The 22,353-nt window shown below is 34.4% G+C and overlaps 1 protein-coding gene and 1 long non-coding RNA gene across 3 annotated transcripts; one reads left to right on the top strand and one right to left on the bottom strand.

Annotated features, from left to right (window-relative positions):
• Positions 1-2,977: 2,977 nt before the first annotated feature.
• LOC110939406 lies at positions 2,978-8,222 on the bottom strand. Of its 2 annotated transcripts, none has more exons than XR_004893383.1 (10): positions 7,979-8,222; positions 7,798-7,894; positions 7,068-7,676; positions 6,946-6,985; positions 6,763-6,868; positions 6,518-6,675; positions 6,291-6,380; positions 6,115-6,200; positions 5,775-5,934; positions 2,978-4,758 (listed from the first exon to the last, which is right to left on the bottom strand). It is a non-coding gene; the product is annotated as an uncharacterized LOC110939406 (long non-coding RNA). The 2 variants fall into 2 exon arrangements; XR_004893384.1 differs by having other exon boundaries at positions 6,946-6,975.
• Positions 8,223-8,968: 746 nt separating this feature from the next.
• LOC110941936 lies at positions 8,969-20,651 on the top strand. The gene is made up of 4 exons (XM_022183630.2): positions 8,969-9,367; positions 14,457-14,667; positions 15,512-20,262; positions 20,485-20,651. The coding sequence occupies exons 1-4, from the start codon at positions 9,209-9,211 to the stop codon at positions 20,488-20,490; spliced, it is 5,127 nt and encodes a 1,708-aa protein (XP_022039322.1). The 5' UTR covers positions 8,969-9,208; the 3' UTR covers positions 20,491-20,651.
• The last annotated feature ends 1,702 nt before the right edge of the window (positions 20,652-22,353 follow it).

The following is a 22,353-nucleotide window of genomic DNA, read 5'->3' as shown; positions in this document are numbered from 1 at the left end:
AGAAAGACTTGTATACGATAACGATATTAGATGTTAAATCCCATTTTAAATCACAAAAAGATGGATTCGCATATGAAGTCATTATCGAAATGTTGGATTTTGCTGTGGGTAATAACGGCTGGAGGTTCTGGATGTGCTGTAGATGTGGTGAGAAATTTGCGGATCCCGATTCGCACAAGCAACATGTATTAGAAGAGCACATGGATAGCTTATCGCCAAAGTTGCAGGCAGTGTTGCTTCCAAATGTCGATAGCGAGTGGACCAAAATGCTTCTAACGTTTTCTGTGGAGAGCATTGGATGCCAACACTGCGGTTAGAATGATTGAATTGCAATCAAATTCTCTGGTTTCTAACTCTGAGTTAGCTAATGGCCGTTATAGTGACGGTTATGGCTATTTTGAGGATGTATGGGTTTTGTCATTTGGAGACAAGAAGTATGCTAAGATTGCTGACTGTGTCTCAATGGAATGTGATCAGAGTGAAGGTTGCAAGGCGTATTTCAACCCCGACTGCTGGTCGTTATCGAATGACATTGAGCGAACAGAGCTACTTGAAAAGATAAAATCTTTATTCTAGTTGAGCCATCACATAAAGGTTCATTCACTAGTTAGTAACTGTTGTGATGTGATATGTGTTGATATTGACAATTTAACGGGTTTCTTGACTAATCAAAAGTCCACAAAGGCTTATAAAAGAGTCATCTCAAATTGAGAAGTTGAGAAAAACACAATATCATGAGTGAAAGAAACCCTCGCTATCGGGGCTAACAAAATCAATGACGAGACAAGACATACTATCTCTCACAATTCCACGACGGATTCAAAATTCAGCAGTGACACCTCTGTCACTGTCTCGCTGATAGGTCTAATAATCAGAGTCCAACGACCCTTTAGATTATTGCTAAGTGAAGAATTTGATTGTCATTCAAAGGAACACTTCTGACTATTGCAATCTTATTTAGAAGCTACCAAGTTTAACAAAATATGTCACACATAAGAAGTTGTTCCATGTAATTTTGATAATTATAAATAATTCAATAATTACTGAATCCATAAAATAAAAGATACTAGAAAGTAGAAGAATTATAAGGCAGAAAATGTAAACAACTACAAAATGTGGCACTGGATCTCCATCTCCTCACATTAACTGAAAAATCAACAAAAAAGGGTAGTGAGTGAATGCCATGTACTATATTATGATTCCTATGTGGATTTTCAAACGGTTATAATGAAATCAAGTATTAACTGAAAAATCAACAAAAAAGGGTAGTGAGTGAATGCCATGCATTATATTATGATTCTTATATGGATTTTCAAACGGTTATAATGAAATCAAGCATTTATATTCAATTATATATATGTTCTATCTTTCCATATCAACCAAATAATATCCCATTCAAATATGAGCACTTTTGGCACAAGAAAGTACCATACACAGTTTCCATTAATGATCGTTATTCATCGTTAAGGGTCACTCGATCTATTTCTGGTTGGTTTAGAGTATAGCCCCAGCCAATAGGCTTATATATATGTTGGGAGTGTGGGCTAAGTAATAGGTCGTTAAGGGACATTGAGAGGGGATATGAGACCGTATAACACGTTTAGAAACCATGAATCGCATAAACGAATATAGGATTTATTTGATTTATACCATGAAGTTGTGCCTAATGTGTTTTACAGTCTAAAGATTTGATTTGTAATTGTTAACAGTTGCTTAAATGCAAATGTTATTTCGTTTTCAAAGATTAATAAATCGTATATTTTCGTATTTTTTATCCTCTAAACTTTAACTATTTACCGACCGACTTATCTATTTATAACTATAACCACATTCACCATCTATACAAGGTATTCAGATAATTTAATTTAACCTTTTAAAATTTATTTGTGCTTATATATATATTTTAAACTCTTCAATTTAATATTAATAATAACTAGGTTAAAATCCCGTGTATCACACGGGTTGAATATATAATAAATTGATTAAAAGAAAAAAAACTCTTTATAATTATGCAAGTTATACTAATAATTGATAACTACACAACCCATACTGATAGTTACGCAAGTAGTTTTATAATTACACACATACATTATTACACAACTTATATTATAACAACACAACCTAAAATAATTATTACGCAACTTATATGATAATAACACAATGTATGGTCATTCGTCGTTTAATAAAATATCATATGTATGGTTTTCTAAAAACCACCCGCGTTTGCACACGGGGTTTACTACTGGTTATTGTTTATTTATACTTTCTTATTATATTTTTAGGTAATAATCAAAAGTCGGATGGCTTTTGGAAGGAAGTTGCCTCTAAATTTCTTACTTTTATGCAAAAAAGAGCCGTACCAAGAAGTGAATTCAATAGGCTCAAGGCATCGAGAAATAGATAGGAAGATTTCAGCATTTTGTGGTTATTACAACAACTAGTAGTCGGACCCGTGTAAAACATGGGTAGTTTTAGTAACGTTTTATTATATTAATTAGTAAGTAATTATCGGTTCATTTAGATTGTGAGGGATTTGATATATATTGACATTCAAAGTCATTGTCCAGTAGGCAGAAAAATTAATAATAAGTCTAATCTTTATACTAATAAATAAAAATGAAGTAAGCTCCTCATTTTGATTTTTGCCACTTGTCAATTATCTAGATTACTTTTGTCACGTTTCATATTTTGAGCATCTCTATATTTTACTAATCTTTTTATTTAATTGCTGATTGATGCATTTACTATAAATAAACTATAAGTCAGTTGTAATTAATTTGTGTATTATTTTTATTTAATTTTTCTTTTCTTAAATACTACAAACAAAAATTAATATGTAATTATCCTGAAATTCCATTATGCATAACTTTACATTTAAAGTTTTTGTGTCCGATGGACGTGTTAAGATTTAAGTTCAACCACGGGTGGTGTTTAGAAATTTTAGTTTTAGACGGAAGACCTGTGTGCAAACACGGGTGGTGTTTAGAAATTTTACATACCAAATTTTATTAAACAATGAATCACCATGGCATAACATGTCATAAAAAACCAAAAAGTATATATCATATATACACTAAACTTGACACCATGACATGACATGTCATCAAAAACTATTTAAAATAACTAAGAAAACAATATATATCATATTTACACTAAACTCACTATCCTGACATCTCGAGGCACGTTCAAAACGGACGTCTGGATCATCCAGCCTGATTTGTTCTACATGGTCTATAAAAAAAGGTACACAAGTCAATATTCACATTGCTTTCCAATTGATCCAGTTATTGCAGACCTGTACAAAAAGAATGTATACAAACACATTCTGAACTTAGTACAATACTAACCTATATATTTGACATAAACAACTAAATAGGTTGTAAAGATTTATATCCAATTGAACACATTATAAGAGTGTTCACAAATCATTAAAACTGAACGTTTTTGAGATTTAAACGGTTCAGTTCACGATTTGGCGGCTAAGTTTTAAAAAGGTCAAGGCGCTTCGAGGCGTTTAGATCTCAAAAGCCGAGGCACGAAGCGCTAGACGAGGCGAGAGCATCACATATGTGAGGCACTCAACTTAAAAAATATTAAATAACTAATCATGCATGGCATATTTTACTTCTTTAATCATGAACACAAAGTTATTGAACTAACCTAACTGATTATTACACTAAGGATCTACACTCAGAATTAAAAATAAGTATTATACTAATTCTATTCTCAACTGCAATACATATTTTGGTTATGGACCTTTTAAATATATAATCAAACGCCTCATGTGGTGTCTTAATCATTTACCTAAATCTTTTCACATCTTAAATTTCCTGCACCAGGTAACTTCCTATTAAAAACAAAGGACCAACAAGTAGCAACACATCTTTCTCAAATCAATGTTTCTTCCTCGACATCATAACCTGATTTGTAGCAACACATCTTTCTCAATCATCACCATCAAGAGGAACCATACACTCCTTAAAGCTTGCAGGCATTAACCCTTGACTAGGACTATGACAATTCATGGTTTTCTCCCAACTCTATTCGTATAAATACGAAAAATACTAACAATACGTTTAGCTAATTTATGAATGAAGAAGATTACAAAATGATATGTAATCACACTGTTCAATTACCTGCAATTGAAGGGTGTGTAAGATAAAGTTCCGAACAATATCAAACTCTCCTTTTAGAAGAAACGCTATACTCGATGGTATAAAATCACGAATGAAAACTTGATCGTAGTTCAGAATGCTAGAATCACTTGGGTCATTAGGAGCAATGGTTCTAATCGGATTACCACAATAATAAACCATTGACGCACGTAATAACTCCCATGCTTCTTCCTCTATGGAATTTATTTCTATATTCAACAAACTACTAAATGCCTCATTCCCATTTGTAGATAATTCACCTTTAAGAAGCAGATCGCTCTTTTCATTAATCGCGTCACTAACACTTTCAATCTTGCGGCAATTACAAGTTAAAGCCCTAAAACGTTCAATAAGATTTGGCCCACGATAACACTGAGATCACGTTGTAACTTTTCCGACTTGAAATTTTTACTTTTTCAATTCTATAACCCAAACCATGGTTAGTTGAAACCAGGGATTTTGACATATTTGGGCATAAATGCGTATGAGATACGCTAGGCCCTGTGCTACATAACACTTGAAGGAGAGCTCCTGAAGTAGCAGCCATTGAGTTTTAAGTTATAACTAAACTGAATCAGGAGACCTTGTGAGTTCAATCTATTGCCTACACAACAAAACAAAAAAGAAATAATAATACATCTTCAGGTCAATGCAAAAACATTCAAACCAAAAAGTGCAAAAATAGCATATAAACCAAACTTTTCACATAAACTATCGGTCAGGTAAAAAATAGCAATCTTTAAACAGCAAAATTAGGACATACTTATCAACGTATATGATCACAGTAAGTCAACATCTTCTCAAAAAACTGTGACATCCACAATCTACTATTATTTTGTCACATGTGACCAAGAAATTTAGAATCCACAATATTCTATAGTTAGCATATAACTTCCAAAAACTCAGTATCAATCTGGAAAAGAAAAATGAAGCATAAAACTTTCATACCGACTATGTGCAAAACCCAACTCGCGATCCTTCTCTACAATACAAACCAACCGAAAACATTGACAGCTCATTTCGCACTCGTTCTTAACTAAATGACACTAACATCGTTAAAACAGTGTTTTGAAACCACTGTTTAACCTAACAGTCGTTTCAAAACACTGTTTAAGCCAAGAGTCGTTTCAAAACACTGTTTAAGCCAAGAGTCGTTTCACACACTGTTTAACCTAACAGTAGTTTCAAAACACTGTTTAACCTAACAGTCATTTCAAAATTGGTTTCAAAACACTGTTTAACCTAACAGTCGTTTCAAAACACTGTTTAAGCCAACAGTGGTTTCAAACCACCGTTTTAACCTAACAGTGGTTTCAACCACTGTTTTCTTCACAAAACACTGTTTTAACTTTTAACAAAACAGTGGTTTCAAACATCTGTTTTCATCCAACTGTTGACCAAAGTCAACAGATGTATGAACCGCTGTTTTACGTTCTAACATCTGTTCACAACAAACAAAGGTTTTAAAATATAAAACAACCCTTTGCCAAATACATGTTTGAGAACAAACAGAGGTTTCAAGGGCCTATTTTATCCTCAAAACCATAATCACAATCACAACCACAATTTTATCCTCAAAACCTAAGGCCTATTTATTCAAACAAACGATAATATAATCACCTGATCTTTTCTTCTATCTGGCTTTCTTTAACAGGAGACGAGTCTCCTTTGTTATTGTTCTGATTTGAGACACCTTGTGATGAATTTATTGAACCGTTTTCCCCACAAACCCGAGTCGTTTTTTGATATTCTTCTTACGGTCTTTCAATAATTGATGTTCCTTCATCACAGAGAATGATAAAGTCATCAGTATTAACATCCAAAACCAATAATTGAAACACCCGATTTTTTTCAACTCTCCTTAATTAGAGTTTATATTAATTATGATGATGTAATAATGAGATAAGAATTATCATTGACAAAGAAGAAGTGGTATATTCAGAGAGACAGACAGACATACAGGAAGTAGAAAGAAGCCAATGTCCTAGAGAACGGGCAGGGGCGATGAAGATAGTGGACTCCTTGAGCTGCCAGCCCATGAATGTACTGAACAAATATAATATCTTATGAAATCAAAACAAAACAACCAAATCGCAATAGCATATATAGAAATGCGAAAATGACAAGGAAAGAGACCTGGCAAATTAAACCGGCGAGAATATACTTCTAGTTGTCCGCGAGAAGATTGAATTCCGTTGTGGTTTTTGCACAAATTCTTTTCCATAGCTTTTGAAAAAGAGATGGGGAACAACAACAATATTATTATTATTATTATTATTATTATTATTATTATTATTATTATTATTATTATTATGTTTGATAATAAGAATAATAATATTATGGATGAATGGAGGGATGGATACCTTTGAAGCCTCGTGACTGATATAAAGCGACATCGGTTGATCACATTGCCAATGCCATACCACGCCACCAACCAAACATCGCCATAAAACTATACTTTGATTTGGGGAATGGCTGCAGTTAACCTGTATATCCTCCGATGAAGTTGTAACTATGAAATCTACAACAAAAAAAAAATGTATTAGTTACATCGAGTTTGTTCTTTAAAAAAATGTGTTAGAAAACTTACAAAATTTTAATGCCAAACCTTTATAATCCTGTTTAAGGCCTTTGATAGAGCAGGTGTTAGGTCATTAGCATGTAGATCCCCTTTTACATAATCAGCACTTAGCTCTTCAAAACATGTAACGGTCCTGTTTTTAAAAGAAAATAAGTATGAAAACAGTTCTTAACTAAAAAATGATGATAGTAAGACATTAAACTCACTTACCTCAGTGATGCACCAACTGATGACCAAAGACTGTTTTGAACTTGTCACATGAAGCTTTATTTATCAAATTATTGTATTTAGAACCTAAACCATAAATAAAAATAAGAAGGAAGATTAATAACCTCAGGAAAAAGGATATAAGATTCTGCACAGTGCACACCACACACAATCTCAACCATGGCAAGATTTGGTACCGCAGCTGCACATAAATTATAATAATAAGATGTTATAAAACATGCTCATTACACCAACACTCCTCTTTACTCCAATAAGCAAAAAAAGACAAATGAAATACAATCTCTCTCTCCCTCTCTTTCAGTTTCATTGTGATCTTTCATAACATGGTAGTGCATGTTACTGGGGTTATTGGCTCACTTATTACTACTAATAATTACTCTTGGTTAACATAATCAAATCCTAGCCCAAATTTTACTTTTCAACCCGTACGTTCCAATTTCTAAAATCTAATTGCAGTATTTTTATGCTAAACCGTATAGAACAAATATTAATTATAAAAGTATCTCACTAACTATAAAGCATGTCTTAAAACCACAAATTATTGAAGCATGTACTCGAAACCAATATACAAGTAAATTCACAAACAAACCGAATTAGGCAAATCACACAACACAACGATGTACATAACCTAACTAACTGACGACTATCTTCATCACAGAACTCGTATGCATTTGGTCTCCTTTTTCCATCTTCATCTTCATAGTTGCCTTTACCTATAGCACGATAAAAAGTAGATCTGAAATCAAAATTGGACCTCTAATCAATGTGTACTGACCCCGGAGGTTGTTGCAGTCAGTTCTCCGAGACAATATATAGAGATATCAACTTGCATACCTCAATCGTTGAATTGCTCTTGATGTTTACCCCTACAACCATCATCATGTAACATGGGTACTTTGTTCAGAAACACCATCTGGGATCGAAACACCATCTGGGATCGAAGACTATGTTAGGGATTTCGAGATTAGGGTTCTTTTGAAATGGTCAACTATAAAGGAATGAGGGAGGGGATTACCTGACAAAGGAAGTGGAGGCTGATAACTTCTCAGATGTGGGGTTTTTTGAAAAATCAATCAGACTGGAAAGAGAGAGCAGATATTTAGGGGATTACCTGGCCGGAGATCTTCGACGGAGCAGTGAAATTTTGAAATTCTCTCATAAATCTCTGGTGGGTCGATGTGGTTCTCCAGATTTGTAGTGGTGGTTTGCTATAGGGTTTTTAAGTGTTTATAAATGATCCTAATATGTTTTAAGACAGAGGGGGTGTTTAAATTATGGTTTGAATTTTGAAATTTTGAAAGTGGAGCCAGATTTTGAAAGAGATTGAAATTATTCTTTGAATTTTGGAGTTTTGAAAGTGGAGCCAGATTTTGAAATTATGATTTGAAATTATAGATATAAATATTGAAAACGGAATTATGACATCAGCGATACATGTGGCATAGCTTAGAAATTGATACGTACGCAGATTTACATCAACTCATAGTCTTTTATTATAGATAGTATAGATGCTTTTGGAAGGAAGTTGCCTCTAAATTTTTTGCTTTTATTTACATTATTTTTTTTTCAAATAAAAATAAATTAAAAAACAAAAAGTGGATTATAGTTTGGGTATAAATTAAAAAAATAAAAAAAGTGGATTATGGTTCGGGTAATGACAACATCATATAGCATGATGGGTAAGAATGGAGTGACGTGACACTGACATAAAGGGTGATGGTAATGATTTAGGTTATGACCACATCTCATAACTTAATGAACTTAATTGGAAATAGGGATGAGCAAATGATATCGAATTTCCTTAACCGGTTTGATTTTCAATACCGGATTTTACCTTCAAATGCCAGTCAGCATTAGTACTGTACCGTACTATACCGAATATTTTCGATACCGAGATACATGTGTTAGGGATTTTCAGTACCTGTTATCAACGAAGTCATTGAAAAGTTACAATATTCCAATATTCCACTGCAATTTACGAAAAGTAAAAGCTTAGCCAATAGACAGCCATTGAAAAGACCCCGAAGACTCCTAATTGACGAAGACTATGAGTCAAGAAACGTACCTTCCCCTTTCCCACTTTCTTCTTGCATTCTTCCCCATTAAGTTTCTCACTCACTTACACTTTATATACAACGTTATTTGATCCCTTAGCTTCATCATGCATCACTGTGATCAGTAATTAAGTGTTTGTTATACTTACAAATTGTGCATTTGCATTGTGTGTGTTTCTTCATCTGCAACTATGGCGTCAGCCAAGGAGCATGTGGAGGAGATACGGAGGACCAAGTTTTCAATCGGCGGAGAACCGAACCCGTTAACGGAAGATCTTCATCAGGCTGTCAAGAATCTCTCTGCTGAGCTTTACGCAAAAGATGTCCACTTTTTGATGGAGCTTATTCAGGTTTTCATTTCATTTATTTACTTTGTTAATATTATTTGAATTTGTTGCTTTTGAAATTAATCGTTACAAGACAGGCCGTCGAATTGACGACTTTTTTCAACTCTGCTTAATTATTTGGAATCGATCAAATGCGGTAAACCTCGATCAAAATCGGATCTAGTAGGTCAAATCGGCCCGAGTTCAACTTAAAAAAAATAAAACATAATTCTATGCCTTGACATTATAGAATAAATTTCATTTTCACGTATTTTATTATAAAAATTAGTAAATTTATGTTATTTTTATATATATTTAATTTTCGAAAACTAATTTTGTGATAACGTAACATGTCCGAGAACTCTAACTCTCCGATCGACCCACTAGAAAGCAACTAAAGACTTTTGCAACACCTGTCAAATTTTGACTCCGAACTTGTGTGTTACCACTTGTGGCATTATAGTATAAAGAGACGGACAAAAATACGACCGGATTTATTTTCCGGGGTGTTGAACGTATGGACTTATGGTTAGTTGAGAATTTATTATGTTTCAACTACTTTTTTTTAAGGTATAACTTATGTAATTCTTTTATTACTATTTAATAATTAATAATTTATTTACTTTCTTTAGTATTTCTTTTTCGGTAAGTGACACTTATTTTTCCAAGGCCATAGAAACAGAGTGAGGTGACAAGTAAGTGACACTTATTTTTCAAGGCCATAGAACCAGAGTGAGGTGACAAGCCGCAACTCTATGTAAAAAAATAATGAGTAAATTGCTAAAATCGTCCCTGATGTTTGTTTACATTTGCTAGATCCATCCAAAAAATGTTTTTTTCTCATAGGAACCACTGAGGTTTCAAAAAAGTTGCTAAATCCATCCAAAATGACTAACACTCTAACAAAACTAACTTGATAGAGGGGTAATTTGGTCATTCTTTTAATAATATTAGAAAAAAGATTTATAATGGAAAACAAAAACAAATTACAAAGTTACCCACCCTGTTTCTCCAACAATCTGTCGCATCTTCTTTCCTTATTATTGTGGCTTCAAATACCCAAATCAGTCAATCCAAAAAACCATTATGAGCTGCTTCTAGCCTCGATCTCCACTTCGTAGAACAATATTTCACCCTAAATTTTTTAATCAAGTTATATTTTTTCGTTCATCAATGGTTTATTTGCTTCATCTTAAGAAAATTATGATTTTAGTCTAAAAAAAAGATACCTGTATTTTTATTCAATGAAGGTTTCTAATGAAAAAAAAGATACCTGTATACATTATTTTTGTTTACCGAAGGGGAAGAAATAAATAATTGTGAGGAGTATTTGGTAATTTTAAATCTTTCCATTGCAAAGTTGGAATGATATAAAATACATTTCTAGAGTAGTTTATGTTGTTTATGCATGTGTGGAAGGAAATAAAGGGATGAGTGGGGATGCCCATACATCTATCTCCCATCCCATCCCATCCATGTTTACTAATGTTAGGATTGCTAGTTATTTCATCGTGGTTTTAAGTGAAGAAAGCAATTCTAGTTCTATCTTAACAGCCACTCGCATCCTTCTTTGGCCATTGGTTGGAAGCTCTGGGGTAATTTGTTTTGTTTATAAAAGGATGGGGGCAAGATATAATCTCTTAAAAATAGGGTAAATTAAATAAATTAATACAATGACTAAATTACCCTTCTATCAAGTTAGTTTTGTTAGAGTGTTAGTCATTTTGGATGGATTTAGCAACTTTTTTGAAACCTCAGTGGTTCCTATGAGAAAAAAACATTTTTTGGATGGATCTAGCAAATATGAATAAACGTCAGGGACGGTTTTAACAATTTACTCAAAAATAATTACCTATAGTCCTATATATAGCTTTCTATAAATCAAAGCTATCACGTGTTAAAAAGTCTTACATATAAAATACGATAATAATAATTAATTACATTAAAAAAATAGTAAATTACTTTTTAAGTCCTTCTATTTGAATGGTTTTAATCATTTGAGTCTAAAATCAAAATGTTTAACGTCATAAGTCCCTAGACGCTTTTTTTTATAACCATTTGAGTCTTTTTGAGTTCAAATTTTAACCTTTTGAGCCCAATAAATGGCTAGGAACTCAGTGTGTTAAACTTTTTTAATTTGGACTCAAGTGATTAAAACCACTAAAACACGGGGACTCAAAAAGTAATTTACTCAAAAAAATATAGATAAGTGACGCAACATGTTTACGTATATATGACTTTGAACTATTAGAATTAGGGCTGTAAACGAACCGAACGTTCAGCGAACAGTTCGTGAATCGTTCGGCGGGAAGTTCGTTTATGTTCGTTCGATTAGCTTAACAAACAAACACGAACAAAAAAAATCGTTCGGTTAGCTTAGCGAACGAACACGAACACAGATCTCGTTCGTTCGACTGCGTTCGTGAACGTTCGGTACTATGTTCGTTTGATTATATTAAAAAAATAATAAATAATAAACATTTTATCTAAATATATTGAAAACTTGAAACCCTATATTTTTCTAAGTTAGCTAAAATTTGGACATTCGAAGACATTTTTAGGGATAATTATGTCTAAGTTAGTTAAACTTTATTCATGGTTTGGTGGTGTGGTAGACTTCTTGTGTTTCGATTTATCATTTGATGGCATTATTTTACTACTTATATCCAATGTTTAAGGATAACAATGTTTTCATTTTTTTTCAAGTTAAATGTTCATTTGCGTTCATTTTTATTTGCTTGCGTTCGTTTGTGTTTGAGAGCAGTGTTCACAAACTATTCGTGAACAATTGAATTTCCTTAACGAACGAACACGAACACGAACATAAACTTATGTTCAGTATGCGTTCGTGAACAGTTCGCGAACATGTTAATTTCCTTAATGAACGAACACGAACATGGTCTTGTTCGGGTTCGTTTGGTTCGTTTACAGCCCTAATTAGAATATAAAATAGAAATAATGAATTTTAATAATTCCGACTACTGGTCGGCAACGGTCCTAACTTCAAAAATTTCAAGTGGCGGTCCCATTTTTTCACATATTGGCTTTCAATGGACCCTGACTAACAGAACCCTAACGTCGTTAGTCGCCGGAAAAACGTTTTTGGCCGGAAAACTCAACCTTTTCGTCTCAAACCTCTTTGAAACCTTATTACGCACCATTAGGGACCTTTTCTGGTAAAAAGCCCCAATTATTAAGGTCGCCGGAAAACTCCTTTTTTGCCAGAAAACTTCTTTTTGGCCGGAAAACTCAGCTTTTTAGCCGGAAAACTTAAAGTTTTCGTCCCAAATCTGTTTGTAACCATAGATCGGACCTTTAGGAAACTTTTTCTAAACAAAAACGTTTTTCCGGCGACCAGCGACTAACGGTGTTAAGGTTCTGTTAGTCAGGTCTATTCAAGGCCAATATGTGAAAAGATGAGACCATCAGTGAGAATTTTTAAAGTTAGGACCGGTACCGACCAACGGACAATAGTTGAGATTATTAAAATCCATTATTTCAATAAAAAATACTTAGAAAAATATAGATAGGTGACGCAACATGTTTACGTGTACATGGATTTGAACTATTAGAATATAAAATAATACGTTGAAAAATATAGATAAGTGACGCAACATGTTTACGTGTACATGAAATTGAACTATTAGAATATAAAATAATTGGTAAAATAAATACAACTTATGTTTTTCTTTAAACAAGCTTTTTACATATAAATACAACTTATTTATACTTGTGAATATTAATGAGATGGTAATTGAAAGTCAAGTATTGAAAATGATATACACCTGCACTTTTTGGAAAATCTGCAATCTTTTCATAATTTCTTTAAACGATTATATATATATTTTTTTGTTTCATCTTTAGTTTGACTATTTTAATATGTATGTTTTTCGCACATTGAATCATGTAATATCATAATGCTAGTTTATTATATAAATTTGTTATATTTTTTCACTGTTATAAAATAAGAAAAGTATTAAAAAAATATGTATTATTATAATATTAAAATTACTATTCATATTCATTAGCTTCTAATTTTAAATTTAAATTAATTAATATTATTATTATATAAATTTGTTATATTTTTCAATGTTATAAAATAAGAAAAGTATTAAAAAATATGTATTATTATAATATTAAAATTATTATTCATTAGCTTCTATTTTTAATAAATGTATAATGTATAATATAATGTATAATGTATAATATATATATATATATATATATATATATATATATATATATATATATATATAATTGTAAGTTTTAAGCAACATAAATATACAAAAGAGGGTTGCGACACAGCTTGTTGCCAGTTTACCCCATTGGCTTGTAATTTGTTGTTTTGGCATTTTAATGAGAATTCCACAAGTTGCCTATTTATAATAACGAGAAAAAATTACATACTAAAAAATATGAGCCAACAGGTCTAACCGGTCAGTATGGTTTAAAAAACATCGGTTACGGTTACGGCTAGATTTCAAAACATGAAAACCTGTAGAGAATAACTTTGAATATATTAGATTTTCATTTTGCATTTGTAATGATGTTTGACGTACTTTTGTTGATTATATAAAACTTAATTCGATTATTTTTTATATATGACGCGACCCAATCCGATTCAAACCGAACTGAAAAAAGTATTACATAGCAATCGACAAACGACCCCTAAAATAATCCCCTTGAAGAAAAAAATTCTTAGGTCCACCACCACAATAGAAATTTTTTTGGGTCCATCTGAATTTTGCGTTTTAGGCATAATTTTAGTTGTACTTGTTTCTTGTTAAAGTTCATGATGCTTACTCCGTCGCTACCTTTGGTTTTTTTTGAACTTGATAGTGATTTGTAATACTTGAAAAAAAATTGATCTGTAAATTTGAGGATGAGCATGAATTAATTGAATCTGTGGTCTCTTATTGTTCATGCTGTTGATATTGATTTGTGATACTTGAAAAAAGTTTTGAGCATATAATGCGTGTGATTTGTAGTTTTAGCAATAAGAAACTAGTTACATTGTGGCTTTACACTTAGCTCAGTAAATTTGAAGATGATCAGTTTTGCTTGGTGGCTAAATTTGTGTTAAGGTGAGTTTTGGTTGAATGATTTTTCACAGAATGCCGAAGATAACGAGTATCCAGAAGGAGTGGATCCGTCACTAGAGTTTGTGATTACATCAAAGGACATAACAAACACTGGAGCTCCGGCGACTTTGTTAGTCTTCAACAATGAGAAAGGATTTTCACCAAAAAATGTTGAATCTATTTGTAGTGTGGGACGGTCTACGAAGAAAGGTCTTCGTAAGCGTGGTTATATTGGCGAGAAAGGTACATGTCTTTTTTTTTTTATTTATCGCTTACTCATTATTTCGTATCCAAATTTTATGTTATGCTGAAAAGCTTGTATTTGTGATTGTTGATTGTTTACTGTCTTTTTTAATATGTGACTGCATTATTTTAGTTAAATTTTTTATAACGTGTTGACAAAAAGTATATCAGAATCTACAAAAAGAAATAGATTCTCGCTTGGACCGTGATAAAATTTTGTTTTAGTTGGAAATACATATAATCTCTTTGTGTGTTTAAACCACTTGATAACCAAACTGAATGTTGGTTAGGGATAATCTGAATGAGCTAAATTGCATTTTTTTAAGATTAAATTAATCTGTCAAATAAGGTGCATGAATCAAATAAAGCTGTAGTTTTAAAGCAGTCATATAAAAATAAATAGTGTTCATAAACACATTCTGGACACACATAATTCAAAAAAAAAAAAATAATAATAATAATAAAAATAAAAAAAATAAAAAAGCAAAAACACACTTCAAAACTGATCTAACTGTCTTGAATTTGATCAAGAAACAGCCTGAAAAGTAAATTAAAAACACTCAGATTTAAACCAAAAGTCCATAACAAGCTTTTATCAATAAATTTACTATATATAGTATTTGGGAATTTTAGGCCCCTTATCTTTTTTTTTTTCAAGTAGTTTTAAATAGTTCTACAGTCACTTCTTCAAAGAGGAACATATTTTCTACCATTTTGTATTGTTATAAAATGCACATCTCATTGGTACTTTTTCTGATACATTGTATATATTTTCTACTATATCTTTATTAATTTATGCATATCATTTAGTACTGATATTCATACATTGTCTACTTTTTTTTAGGAATTGGATTCAAAAGTGTTTTTCTGATAACATCTCAGCCTTACATCTTCAGTAACGGCTACAAGATAAGGTTTAACGAAAAACCATGCCAACAGTGTAATGTTGGTTATATTGTTCCTGAATGGGTCGAGGAGGATCCAACTCTATCTGACATTCAAAGCGTATATGGTTCGTCTACTGCTCTACCAACAACCACCCTGGTGTTACCATTAAAGGCAGAGAAGGTCAAGCCAGTGAAGGATCAGCTCTCGAGTATCCACCCTGAAGTGCTGTTATTTCTTTCAAAGATAAAGCGGCTTTCAGTCAGGGAAGACAATGACGATCCCAAGCTAAACACTGTGAGTGCAATATCAATCTCAAGTGAGAAAAATTTTGTGACTTTGAAGAGCATGGATGCCGAATCATACACGCTTCATCTTACTGCCGATGTTTCTGGCAATCAAGATGACACAGAATGCGGCTACTACATGTGGAAACAAAGGTTTCCCGTTAAGAAAGAGAACAAAGTCGATGTTCGATCAGAAGTCGAGGAGTGGGTGATTACATTGGCTTTCCCAAATGGGAAAAGACTCAATCGAGGTGCAAGCATGCCGGGCATCTATTCCTTTTTACCAACCGAGACGGTTACAAATTTTCCATTCATAATCCAAGCCGATTTTCTCTTAGCTTCATCAAGGGAAAATATTCTCTGGGATAACAAATGGAATGAGGGAATTCTTGATTGTGTGCCTGTTGCCTTTTTGAATTCATTTACCTCGTTGATCAAGTCTTCCGAAACTGCTCCTATTTCTAGTCTTCCTAATCAATTTAGGTTCTTACCTGTCAAAGAATCCTCTCACGCAAAACTGAATCATGTTCGGGATGCAATTAAGGCCAAACTTATGAACGAGACTATTGTTCCGTGTGAGTCATACACGGAGCAAAAGTTATTTCGTAAACCCAATGAAGTCGGTAGGCTGGAGCCTGTCTTTTGGAGCATATTAAACCATGCAAGAAGCCAAGGTGTTAGTTTCTCGAATATTTCATCTCATGGAGCCTATCTTCTTGCTTCTTCTTTTGACCAAGAGGAGTACAATTCCATTCTAGAGTTCTTGGAAATTCGAGCGGTTGATAATGAATGGTATGCCAAATGCATTGCTGGTTCCAATCTTGTAATGGGCGTATCGGAGGAAGTTTATATGCAGCTTTTGGTGTTCGTAGCAGAAAATTGGGGGTCCTCGTTTTGCATGACCAACATCAAGAACATACCGTTCATAAAATATGTCGGGATGGATGGGAAAGTGAACTTGTTCAAAATCAATGCTTGTTCAAACAAGCTACTTGCTGCTGAATCTTATTACATTTCTTGGTTGATTAACTGGAACACAGAGTTTCACTGTTCTAATGGTAAATTCTTTCTGCCTGCCGCCACACAAGAAGCTATAGCATCATGCTCGAAGAAGCATACTTTAAAAAAATGGCTTATGGAGGAGGTGAATGTAAAATTTGTCAGTGTTAGTGGATATGCTAATGAGCTGATTCCTTCACTCAAATACGACCGCAAGCTTGCTGTTACTTATGCACATTTTCTCTATCACTCCTTAAAAAAGACCGACTTGTGGGGGAGTGAAGTTCAAGATATGTGTCGTAAAATGCCGATTGTTGATAACTATGGGCAAGTAATTGTAAGCAGACAAGGTGTACTTGTACCTGCTAATGGAAGTAGGTGGGTAGAGCTGATTGGTTCTAATCCTTGGAGGCAACAAAGTTATGTTGAGCTAGGAGAAGATTACACCCGGTCTATGAGATATTTTGGTAATTATACATCCGGTGAAGACCTTATTTCATTTATGAAAACTTACGTTGAAGCTTCTGATGTTCCTGATCTGTCTCCCCCGGATGCTGCGGTTCCTACTCTGTCTTCTCCTTTGACCAAAACAAATACATTCTTGCTACTACAATGGCTTTATAATTTGAGGATAAAGGGAGTTTCTCTACCGAGAAGGTTTTGGTTATCTATTAGAGAAGGCTCTTGGCTAAAAGTCTCTTTAAGTGGTTCTCCTAGCTACAGGCGGCCTTCAGAGTCATTCATGCTTGAATCATCTAGCGGGAGTATTCTACAGAACGGATCAGTTCTTGTTGATATCCCGTTGGTAGATGTAAGATTCTATGGCGCCGAGATTAACAAATACAAAGAGGAGTTAAAAACAGTCGGTGTGCGTTTTGAGAATAAAGAAGCTTGTGAATTCATCGGTGAGCGTCTCATGTCCCTTGCGGCTTCTTCGGAACTTACCAGAGACAATGTTGCTTCGATGCTGAAATTCATTCGGTATTTGGGATCGTATTATATCCCTAGTACGGAACTTGTTAACAAAATCAAGCAAGGAAACTGGGTTAGAACTTCCCAAGGAGACATGACCCCAAACAACTCTGTTTTGTGGAGTTATGAATGGAAAGCTGCTTCCCAACTAAGCAACATTCCATTCATCGATAAAGATTACTACGGAGAAGAGGTACTTTCTTTTAAGAAAGAATTAGAACTGCTGGGCGTGGTAGTAAAGTTTGACGAGAGTTGTTACCAGCTTGTGTCGGACAACCTCAAGTCCTCGTCTACGTTGACTTCTTTGTCATCTGAAGCCATGTTACTGCTGTTAAGGTGCATAGAGAAATTAAGATCATCGGATAAACTGGTGCAAGCGGCTAAAAACAAGAAATGTGTTAAGACAAACTTGGGCTACAGATGTCCATCTGAATGCTTTTTGGTAACCTCAGAAACTGAGTGGGGCTGTCTTTTACGGGTCTTTGGGACGTTCCCTATTCTTGATGCAAACTTCTATGGACGCTCAATCTTTTCAATGGAGAAAGAGCTAAAGAAAATCGGTGTTATGGTTGATTTTGAAGATGCTGCGAAAGAATTTACTCGCATTTTTAAGCAACAGGCTTCAGCGTCATCCATCAGAAAAGAAAATGTTTTTTTGTTTTTGGAATGCTACAGAAAGCTGAAAAAGATAGATTTGAAGTTTCCAGAAGAACTCAAGAAATGCATACGGGAAGAGAAATGGCTAAAAACTAAACTTGGTGACTACAAATCACCAAAAGAGTGCATTCTTTTTGGTGCAGAGTGGGAATCAATTACTCCCATAACCATCCTTCCTTTCATTGATGACAGTTCTAATTTTTACGGCAATGGGATCCATGAATATAAAGCGGAGCTTAAACTGTTGGGTGTAACTACAGAATTTAAAGATGGTGCCAAGTTTGTGGCTGCTGGACTTTACTTACCTGAGTGTTCAAGTAGCATTACTCCTGCTAGCATTTATGCATTGCTAGATTCTGTCAAGAGACTTAAAGAAATGGCATTAGAGATTCCTGATAAGTTTCTTGATAAACTGTCCCAGAAGAACTGGTTAAAAACCCATTATGGATACAAACGCCCAAACGAGTGTTTGCTTTTCTATTCCGACTGGAATGCTTTCTTGAAACGTGATGATGGTCCGTTCATTGATGAACAGTTTTATGGATCTCCGATTGAATCCTACAGAAAGGAGCTCAATCATTTAGGAGTGATAACCGATATTAACAACGGATCCCAGGTGATTGCTAGTTACCTTGACTCTCAATCCAATTTTGAAAGAATCAATCGTTTCTACAAATATCTGTCTCATTCCAAATGGGAGCCTGCTGATGGCGACGACAAAAAAATATGGCTACCAAGAGGAACTGATAACGGAGAGTGGGTATCACCTCAAGATTGTGTTCTTCATGACAAAAACAATCTGTTTGGTGGTCTTTTATATGTGTTGGACCAATTCAAGTATGATACGAACATTCTTGGATTTTTTGCTGGCATTTTCAATGTGAAGGTCCATCCGTCTGTTGATGACTACTGCAATCTATGGAAGAAATGGGAAGCTTCAGGAAATCAGATAACGCATACTGAATGTTGCGCTTTTTGGGAGTTTGTGGTTAAAAAATTGAATCCCGGGACTGAGGAAACATTCAACAAATTCAACAAAAGCTTATCAAAACTCCCTGTATCATCTCCTACTTCTGATGGTATTTTTCTGTCGGACAAGCGTGACGTTTTCATAGGTGATGATCTTTTTCTAACGGACCTCTTTCAAAGTTGTTCTCGTCCCATATTTGTTTGGTATCCTCAACAAAGCTCTAAAACTCTAACCCGAACCAAGCTTGTGGATATCTACAAAAAACTTGGTGTGCATACCATATCAGAATCAGCACAGAAGAACTTATCCGATGTTGATCAAGTGAAACTGGAGCCCGTTTGTTCAAAAGAAAAGTTTATGAAAAAAGGATTGGTCAAACTGATTTTGGGCTTTCTAGCTGATCCAAATCTTAACCTTGAGACTGAAAGAAGACATGAAGCCGTTAGCCGTATGTTGGGACTTGAAGCTTTTGAGACGGTTGAGCCAATGGTAGTGAAGTATAGTCTATCTTTATCATGTGGAGATGTTGTGACCGTTGAAGGTAAGAGGATGATTCGTTGGGACAAACAAAACTCCAAACTGTTTATGCAGAAGAGGGAAGAAGGTGGTGGTGTGAAGAGTATAATAGAACATGCTTGTCATTTTGGTGAAGTGATAGCTGAAGGGGTGTTGTGGGAGAATGAAGAGGTTGTGCCACAACTTTCTGAACTAATCAGGTTGGGTTATTTGGTGGAGTTTGATGAAGAAGCGATAGATTTCTTGATGAAGATGAAGAATCTTCAAATATTTGTGGAAGACCATCACTATCTTTCTTCCATATTATGGGTATGCCATCTTTAACTTCTTCCTTTTGTTTTGTTAATTGGTTTTCTTTGAAATTTGTAAAATGGGTTTAGATCAAACGGGTGCAAACGGGTCAGCACCCGATACTGCCCGAACCAAATTATTACCTTTATAAAATAGATTGTTTGACCTGTTACTCGACTGGACTGTCTGTTTTGCAAGACTTAGTTTTCTTCTACTAATTATGACAAAATTTATATGCAGGAGTAATCTGATGGTTATGGTGCTGGCCTGAAGTTGTTTCTATGTAATGTACTTTCTTTTATGATATTCTCTATGTTTTGTCTCATTCCGGGTTCGTTATGTATTACAACTAGTGTAATTGGAATGATACTTTTACCTTATAAATTATATGGTTTCCCATGGTCATCTATGGTTTTCGTTTGGGGAACTGGCCTGTAATGATCCCAACTTAACGTCATTGCTTATTGTCAGTCCCACCTTCGAATATTCCCCATGCCAATCCCACCTTTCACTTATTTTTCCTCCATTGGTCCTCAGTTAAAAAAACTTTACGGAGTTAAGTTTTTTTCCGAATTACAAACTGACGTATTAGTGCTTTTGATCAGAACGAGGATACGAATCTATTGATGTAAAACTTACCTCGAAACGGTGCTCCAAACGACTTGATTTTTGTTAATTGGAAGTTTAAACACCTGAATTGAAGCATCGTTTTCATCGCTTGGAGCACAATTTCAAAGTAAGTTTTACATCATTTGAGTCGTATCCTCGTTATGATCAAAAACCATAAAACGTCAGCTTGTAATTCAGAAAAAAACTAAACTCTGTTAAGTTTTTTTAACCGAGGACCGGTGGAGGAAAAAAAGTGAAAGGTGGGACCGACATGGGGAATATTCAAAGGTGGGACTGACAATAGCAATGACATCTAGTTGAGATTATTACAGGCCAATTCCCCGTTTTTAACTTTTTACCAATTATATTTTGCATTAAGAGTAAATTACAAGTTTTGTTCTTTAAGTTTGTCCCAAATTTCAGGCGTTGTCCTTTACCTTTAAAATTGATGAGTTTTGTCCTTAACGTTTCAAAATCCTGCACGTTATATCCTTTAGGGCAAACCCAGTTAGAATTTTCTGTTAAGTTATGTCATGTGCATTGCACACGAGGGTAGAACAGTCATTTCCCCCCTTTTAAAACCCTAATAACACACCCTCTTCATCTTCAACCCCAAATCCTAATTCCAAAATCAACTGTCTGCAACAAGATTCTCAACCCAATTCTCACAACAATCATATCATTAATCTTCATCAACTCATCATCATCTTCACCATTTCAACTCTCTTGTTAACCACAACTGCAATCAGTACCATTACACCAAACCAAAACATAACCAATGGCCAAACCATCGTTTCAGATGATCAATCCTTCAGAATGGACTTTTTCACCCCCTCAACCCGTTCACCCAACCAGTTTTTTGGAATCGGGTATAACAGAATCGAACTCATAATCTTTCGATCTGATTCGGGCATGGACAAGATATCTCCCAAAGAAATGCATTGCAAAAGCTTCATAGAAATCCTACAGAATCCCGATATCAACATTCAACAGTCACCACTAATTAATGGGTTCAACAGTGACCCAAAGTGCAAAACCAAAATTTTGTACAGCTCGAAGTAGGTTAAGATATGAATTCTTTTTGTCCTGCCTACATAAAATTCAGTTTTTAATCTAGCAATAAAGTTTAGGCTCTTGGAGAAACATGCCTCTAAAGATAACACCCTAGCTTTTTCACCTGTAACAAGTAACAACCAGTTGTTTGTTTTTTTTTCTACACACCTATGTTAATGTTTGGGTGAAGAGAGAAAGGTATGGCGGCGGTGGTGGTGGAGTTGGATCGGGCACCCACCGACGAAGATCTGGATCGGGTCAGATCCTGCTGGTGTTGTCTTTTCAGTGGCGGTTGCTGGATGTGGGCGATGGACAGAGAGAGGGTAGGTTAGTGAGAGTGGGTGGTAGAAAGCGGTGGTACAAGGCGGTGCTTGTGGATGGTAGATGGCGGTGGCAGCTAGTGTTTTTAGAGAGAATGATATAGAGAGAGAGAGGTGAGGGAGAGTG

The sequence above is a fragment of the Helianthus annuus genome, chromosome 5 (genome assembly GCF_002127325.2).
Source record: "Helianthus annuus cultivar XRQ/B chromosome 5, HanXRQr2.0-SUNRISE, whole genome shotgun sequence".
NCBI lineage: Eukaryota > Viridiplantae > Streptophyta > Magnoliopsida > Asterales > Asteraceae > Helianthus > Helianthus annuus.
This window is presented reverse-complemented; position numbering and strand designations above follow the sequence as displayed.